Source organism: Rutidosis leptorrhynchoides, chromosome 1, assembly GCF_046630445.1.
Source record: "Rutidosis leptorrhynchoides isolate AG116_Rl617_1_P2 chromosome 1, CSIRO_AGI_Rlap_v1, whole genome shotgun sequence".
NCBI lineage: Eukaryota > Viridiplantae > Streptophyta > Magnoliopsida > Asterales > Asteraceae > Rutidosis > Rutidosis leptorrhynchoides.
Genome location: NC_092333.1, coordinates 718,560,350 through 718,568,608, shown reverse-complemented (window position 1 = coordinate 718,568,608; position 8,259 = coordinate 718,560,350). Strand labels below are relative to the sequence as shown.

The 8,259-nt window shown below is 30.2% G+C and overlaps 1 protein-coding gene across 1 annotated transcript; it reads left to right on the top strand.

The window, feature by feature from the left end:
• Positions 1 to 291: 291 nt before the first annotated feature.
• On the top strand, positions 292 to 3,925 carry LOC139854621 (homogentisate phytyltransferase 1, chloroplastic-like). The gene is made up of 11 exons (XM_071843920.1): positions 292 to 376; positions 674 to 909; positions 1,011 to 1,094; positions 1,421 to 1,579; positions 1,771 to 1,860; positions 1,958 to 2,059; positions 2,186 to 2,281; positions 2,592 to 2,663; positions 2,766 to 2,861; positions 2,979 to 3,083; positions 3,824 to 3,925. The coding sequence occupies exons 1-11, from the start codon at positions 292 to 294 to the stop codon at positions 3,866 to 3,868; spliced, it is 1,170 nt and encodes a 389-aa protein (XP_071700021.1). The 3' UTR covers positions 3,869 to 3,925.
• Positions 3,926 to 8,259: the final 4,334 nt, after the last annotated feature.

Here is an 8,259-nt window from a genome sequence, read left to right as displayed (position 1 = left end):
ATAGTCTTCATTAAATGTCATTATCATGTACTTTAAGTATACAAAGTTAATTTACCTTTATAATAATAAAAATGTATCATTTTATTTTTTTTTAGCAAAATTAACTAGAACTTTTTAATGATGAACTTTCTTATAATATGAAATTAACCATAACCGAGCAAATAAGGGCTACAAATACAATAGATATAAGTGTACTGCTTATATATGCACATATCTTCAAGGCCTTCGCATTTCTCTTGGCATATAGAGTTTTACTTTAAATTAAACAAATAATAAGAGTAATAAATAAAGATGATGAAATCTATGAAGATTGTATCGACTCAAAGACCTTGGTCAGTTTCAAAAGCTCCGTTGGTGTCATATGTGGTTTCTTCTGGTAAGTTCTTTACATTCGACGACATTTCTTAGCTAGCTTCTTGTTATTAAACTTCCATGTTGAATTAAACCTAGCTCTACCATTAATCCAAACCACCGAAAATACCTTTACGTCATCCGAAAAAGTCTTTCTTCTCGGATCAATTTTTTTTCTTTTTTTCTTATTTTTTTTTAAATTGAACATCTCATTATAAATTAGAATATTTCCTCAGAACTTATCACTATAATAAGTTAATAGTGATAAGTTCTAAGAATATATACATTTTTATAATGAGATGTTCCGAAATAATATTTGTAGGTCATGGACACGTACAAGTTTCACAGGCTCATCAACTGTGGAATGCTAAGCATATCAAATTTGGGATATCATATGATCATCTAAAACCGAAACCAAAGTTTATAAAGGGCGCCACTGCCTTTGAATTACCTGAAAATGAACATGACTCTAGAGTTGGTCATCCAAAAATGACTAGCAAAGTACTTACGTTTGAGATTCTTTACAAATTTTCAAGAGTATTCACTCAGATAGGAACGGTATACATATTAAAATTAATGCGCCCCATGTGCATAAATCTATATATTTATGGAAATTAAATAGATATATATCTTTACAAAGTAATTAATCCTTTTTGTAGGCATTAGCCATCACTTCAGTTTCTTTGCTTGCCATCCAGAACATTTCAGAATTTACTCCATCATATTTCCTAGGAGTTTTGCAGGTTTATACATCTGTTATTGTTTTAAAGAATGAATTTAATTTGTACGAAATCCATTTATCAACCTTATCGATATGTATGGTTTTATTATTAATTTTTTTTTTTAAACAATGAAACCCTCATGTGAACGAGCACATTGGCTCTTCCATAGAAGGTAAAATCTCGGGTAATCAAGCCCCTTAAGTGCGAGACCTGATACCGAGTAAATTGCGCATTCTGCGCACTTTTGAACAATTTAACATGCGCACCATCTAATTATGTATGTTTTAAATATCATAATTAGAATATTAGTTAACTCAACATATGTATGTAAACAAATTATTTTCCAGGCACTCCTTGGTGGCTCTTTAGCTAATTTGTATACTAGTGCCATAAATCAACTGACAGATATCGAGATCGACAAGATTAACAAGCCATATTATGTGTTGGCATCCGGTGAACTTTCCATTAAAAATGCCATTCTACTCACTTCGTTGTATGCTTTTCTGGTAATTATTAACTATATAATTATAATTATACCTACATATCATTATCATTATAATTATGATTATAAATGAATTGGAAGAACATATAATAAGTTGTAGCATACAGAAAACATAAAGTTATTTCAAGTGATTGAATATTGAATTACTATTTATATATGTTTAATTTGACTTGACCATATATATATATATATTAGGGTTTATGTGTCGGATGGACTGTTAAATCTTGGCCTTTGAAGTTGGGTCTATTCTTATATTATGGCGTTGGAACTGCATATTCAGTTCATGTGAGTTAAATATTAAAATTAATTACTTCAACTAATCTAATACTCCATAAATTAACTTATGTGTACATCTTAGCACAATATGTATATATATTTGTAGCTACCCTTACTACGATGGAAGAGGAACCCTGTTCTTGCTGCAATGACCATTTTGTCGATCCATGGATTGATCGTTCCTATTTTGTTTCACCTTCACGCTCAGGTTCCAATTTACCGAAACATTTGTTGAGATATTTATTTAATTTGGTTTAACGAAAAAATAAATAAAATTAAAATTATTAATTGAACTATCTATACATTTAATAAATGATACTAATTATTAACACAGACATGCATAACGGGAAGAACACTTTTATTTTCGAAGCATGCTATCTTTGTATCTGGTATCATGAGCATCTATTCCATAGTTTTTGCACTATTTAAGGTACGTACATATTATTATGCAGCCAAAAGTTTAATACATAACTTTTTTAATGTGTATTTTTGTACACAAGTGTAATTTTGTGTACATATATAAAACTTTTTTAATTTACACCATTGTGAACAAAATATATATTTGTGCACATTAGTTAGTTCTGTAGCTTTTTGGTTCTGTATTAAACATTCCCCTATTACAAATACGGAATAATTAATAAGAAACATCGATATAATTAATGTAAATATCATAATCCTTCTACCTAGCTTGTTCAATATCTTAACTTAATGGGCTTTGTTGAGCATTGGATCAAATTTAGGACATTCCTGATCTTGAGGGAGATAAAATGAACGGAATTAGCTCCCTTGCTTCAAAAATCGGGCAGAAACCGGTAAGCTCTAAACTGCCTCCCAATTGGTTATATATGGATCTAATTAAAATCATCACTATTTATAGTAGAAATTAATTAGTACAAAATTACATACGTTTGAAGGTGTTTTGGATTTGTATATGCCTTCTAGAAATGGTGTACGGTATGGCTGTATTGATCGGGTTGTCATCAACACGTTTTTGGGTCCGATTGATTATGGTAATCTAAGTTTTTGTAACTTTGTGTGTATTAATTATGTACACACATCTAATATAATTTTAACTTAATGAAAACTAGACATTTTATATATGCTTAAGTAATTGTGATGAATAATAGGTAATTGGTCATAGCATTCTTGGATTAATACTGTGGAGAAATGCAAATATGGTTGATATCGAAAGCAATGAGGCAACTGAATCATTCTACCAATTCATGCATAAGGTAATTACTCAGATCCTTTAAAAGTTTATTATCAAATTTCAAATTATTTCTTTTAGTTTAAATTAAAATTGTTCAGAGATATGATATCACATATCACATAATATAATTTAGGGGTAATAGCTAAAACGATACATTAAAGAATATTGCTAACGACAACCTTATGAGGTGTTGTTAACATGCATTGAATAAGTGTAAATAGCGTTATCAGTTAATTTCAAAATAACATTTATCAAAATGTACAAAAATTTTATGTATGTAACAATTAGATAAATATCATTAAGCAATTCCTACATTAAAATATCCAAGTTAATTTTAATAAAAAAAAAAAAATCTAATTTACTGTACTATTTTCTATACAATCCAACTAGAGCCGATGTTAGGCTTCCATTTAAAGAGGTAAATTTAATACATTATAGACTTGTACTGTACAAATATTTTATGTAGTTATGGTGAATTTATCAGTTTTAGTTATGGAAATATCAATATCAATCTACATATAAATTGCATTAAATCGGAATCAGATTTATTGATAAAAAAAAAAAAAAAAAAAAAAAAAAAAAAATAATGTAGTTGTGGCAGTCACTTTCAAACACAAAAAAAAAAATAAAAAAAAATAAATAAATAAAAAAGAATGAAAGAAAGGAGCAATTCTAAATATAATACGTAGAATTAGCACATTCACATGTCAATAACGCATTTGATTGTTTTTTTTTTTTTTTTTTTTTTTTTTTTTTTTGCAGCTATATTATGTTCACTACTTATTGGTACCCATGTTACGATTTTAGGGCTTCATGTTAGGTGATACAAGTTTCGTTCAATCCATAATTTCGTTTGTATGCTATTTTGTATCGAACTTATTGTGCACTTGTTTATGTAATCGACTTTTATTATATATTGAGCAACAGACTTGTTTGAAATTTTTCCCAGTTTACCTTTACAAAATCACATGATCTTTTAACACAGTCGTTTATGGTCCCGGACCCATTTAGTATATATAACATGGTTACACGAGTATGGTTGAATGATGGATTCAGGTATAGCCGTTCAAAAAAAAAAAAAAAAGTATAGTTGAATGATGTTATTAAATTGTTCAATTCTCATTTTATGAGAGAAAAATTATTTACAACACATATAGTAGTGACATCGCCTTTATAAGAAAATATGGGAAAAGTGGAAAAATAAGGACTAACAACGAACAATGTTAAAGTGTGAACAATGTTCATGAAAGTGTTCACCTATTAAAATAGCATCATCATCATCATCATCATCATCATTATTATTATTATTATTATTATTATTATTATTATTATTATTATTATTATTATTATTATTATTATTATTATTATTATTATTATTATTATTATTATTATTATTATTATTATTATTAATCTTTATAAGATTAATCATTCAAGAATTTTAAAAATATAATAAATAAAAGGGAAATATGCTTTATATTTTTACTTTTATTCCAATTCCAATATAGGCTAGCCATATACCCCAAACCGTACACATTAGGTACTTGTACATCTTACCAACATTATCATGTTTGGAGATTTCTTTCTTATAAGTTCAGTTGTAACTTCATTAAAGTTTTTTGAGTGAACATATTAAAACATTAGAGGAAATAGACATTGAATACAAGGAACTGGCATGACTATTCCTAACTTGCCTGTAACGTCACAGGCAAATGTGCACTTTTTGGCTTAAAAAGTGTAAGGTGACTGTGACATGACAATGTCAAGATTTGATTCTCAATAACCCAAAATGTCAAGTGGAGTGTGTCAAATCTAATTAGGGTCCACTAGTTAATTTATTATATTTATTTTATTCATTTTATTATATCATATTTAAACATAAAATTAATAAAAATAATTTATTTTATTCATAAAAAAAAGTACAACGATTATTAAAAAAAAACACCGAAATAAAAATAAAAAAACATAAAAATAAAAATAAAAAAAACATAAAAATAAAAAAAATAATTAAATAAAACTAGTCTTTGTCGGTTTGTTCTTCGTCGGTGTCTTGATTTTGGGAAAAAGTTTATACCTAACTCGACGTTCTTTTTTTGTGTTTTCTTTTGGAACGATCTCGTGTTTCCGGAACCGTTTCGATCGGAGTTTCCGACACCGTTTCTTGATAAATCGGAATCATCGGGGATTGAAAATTACGGAATTGATTATTCCGATTTTGTTGGGCTTCTTCATAGCGACGTTGTTGTTCCAAGTAAAGTTGATGTTGTTGTTCGGGTGTCATGATTCGAATTGAGGCGCAATCAACGGAACTTGGTGATAGTTGTTCGGGTTTGATGAACCACTGCCCGTATAACTACTGTACAAATCGTTGAGAGTATTGGGTCTTTGATTTGGGTTTGACATTTTTTTTGGAAATTTATTTTTTGAAGAATGATGAAGATTGAAGAAGGTTGGAGAAGATGAAGATGAAAAAATAGTGAAGATATAGATATTAAATAGGATAAATAATTAATTTTCGGAATTAAAAAAAACTGAAATTCAAACGGATATATATCCGTTGAATTTGGAGCCAATCACGAGCTGACACGCGTACCTGACGAATCCCTGCCCACCCGTCAAATTGCCAACTGACGCCGCGTTATAGGCGCCAGGGGCGTTAGATTTGGCCAGAGCGTCTCATCTGACGCGATGCTTTCTGACGCCGCGTTAAAATCAGTCTAATGGTGTCGTGTTCCTGCACTTGATGCAATCCCACTTCATTATGGTTGTTGCAGATGCGGTGATCGAAAATTTCTACGTAGGAGCACTGACAGTCTCAAATCTTGATGCTCAACTGGTAACCACCATTTTTGTTAGTATTGTTCAAACCTAGTATTACGGCCTTAAGGGTGAGCGATAGAGGTTGAAATTTCGATTCATTTACTTGCGAATATTAAAACGTAGGTTTATAGTTTATCCATAACGCGTCAAATAAGTTGTTTTAGCTAAAAGTAAACCAAGTCTGTTGAAAGTTTTTTGAAGTATACTATACATGCTTACATGTTTCCCCTGGTAGATGATATGCTACTTATTCTGTGGATGTGATGATAATAATTTTTTTTTAATGAATTGTTGTTCTTTTAAATATAATAATTATAAGTACCATTAGTATTGCAATACGGATGTTGCTTGAGTTTTATTTTGGGTCTCCATTACATTAATATACCATGAATATGACAGGTATCAAACTGATTTGGTCCGCTTGCATGATTAGTCCACTTCAGCAAGCTTTTAACGAATACATTTTACGTGCATAACAAAGTTTCTTTACTGTAGCTCAATTACCACTTTTTATTACTACAGAGATTCCAAGTTTTCTTAATTTGTGCTAAGAGTTGTTTCATGGTGGGGATACCTATGTAATCATTTCATTTCATTTCATTTCTAAGCTAAGCTTATTTTAGTTGTATATGATCCTAATAACTTCTGATCACTTTTTTTTGTGTCAGTTGCGTTATCATATTCAACTTTGGTGTTGTTTATTTGATGAAGATACTTCAAATGGATTTGGCTAAAGGGTGACTACCGATGTGTTTGAAGCAACCGTTTAGTCGATTTGGCTAAACAGATTAAGCTTGCTAACAACAGTAAGCTTAAATCTTTATGAACAAATTGCAAAACAATTTAGTCAATACTTTTTAGAAATTTTTTTTTTTTTTTTTTTTTTTTTTTTTTTTTTTTTTTGAAATGGTAATAAAAGTTTGAAAAATTGAAAAATTGAAAAATTGAAAACTTGGGGAAAAAAATTGCAAACATAGTAATTTTTGGGACTTCCAAACTCCGGATTTCACCATTTCACCCAAAACCGGAGTTTGGAACTCCGGTTTCAGCCCTCTCTCATCAAAAGATGCACGTTTAATGACCATAATTTGGGTGAAAATGTTAAATCCGGAGTTCCAAACTCCGGTTTTGGATGAAATGTTGAAATCCGGAGTTCCAAACTCCGGAATTACTATGTTTGCAAAATATTTTCCAGTTTTTCTATTTTTCAAACTTTTGAATGGTTTATTACCATTTCAAAAAAAAATCTACTTTTTACATGTGAAACATTCATTGAACGAGGAGATCCATCTGCTTTAACGATCGTTAAATTAATTTGCATTATAATATTGTTTTGTTTAAGATATTGATTGATGTTCCACGTATGTATTGCTATAATATTTTTATAAAATCGTTTGTCCATAGGTGTTGTTAAAATATTACTCCGTATATTCTATTGAACAGTTTGTAATCACCGAGGACTAAACCACCAATGCGATCATTTTTCGTAGATGCATAACCCGCCCCAAATGATGCTCTCGAGAAATCCAAACCAATCCTAGGGCATGACCGGTAAAACCCCTCCTCCCCACTGCCTCTGCAATGATGTGTCAAAGGCGACATTGCGTTGATTTCAAGATCAAGAAATATCCTTGTGTGCAATGTTGTCGTGCCAAAGAATCGAACTCTCAACCTTTAACAAATATGTATGGGTCGTTACCACTAAACCAATAACATAAGGACGTATTCAATTGATTTTCTAACCTCGCAAATTTTGCTGGTTATAACCTAATAATAATAATAATAATAATAATAATAATAATAATAATAATAATAATAATAATAAATGATAATAATAATAATAATAATAATAATAATAATAATAATAATAATAATAATAATAATAATAATAACTAATTAATTAATTAATTAATTAATTAATAACAACAAATAACAGCAGCAGTGTTTGTTGTGTATTCTTTTGAGTCTTCAGTAGTTACAAACTAGCCCTGGAAATTATCCCTATATACTAATTCTCACAGTTTAGGAATAGTAAGTGAACAGTGACCATTTTTATGCTTTATTTAAACAATGGAAGAGAAACACAGCTCACCGGCAACCGTAACCAACTCACCACTACCACTGTCAACGGCGGTGCTACCTTTCTCACGGCGACGTGGTGGAGCGCTGAAAAGAAAAGCCCCGAATTTCAGGAACAACAACAGCTCATCAACACCGCCACCGTCATCGAAGCGTTAAACACGAGAGAAACCATCTCCGGTCTTATTTGCTCTGATCCATAACGGTCAATTGACCAGAGCAAGGTTACAACACAATTACGTTTTACTCGACGTCGTTTTGGGATACGGTAGTTGTTAACGGTGAAACTGACGATGCTGTTG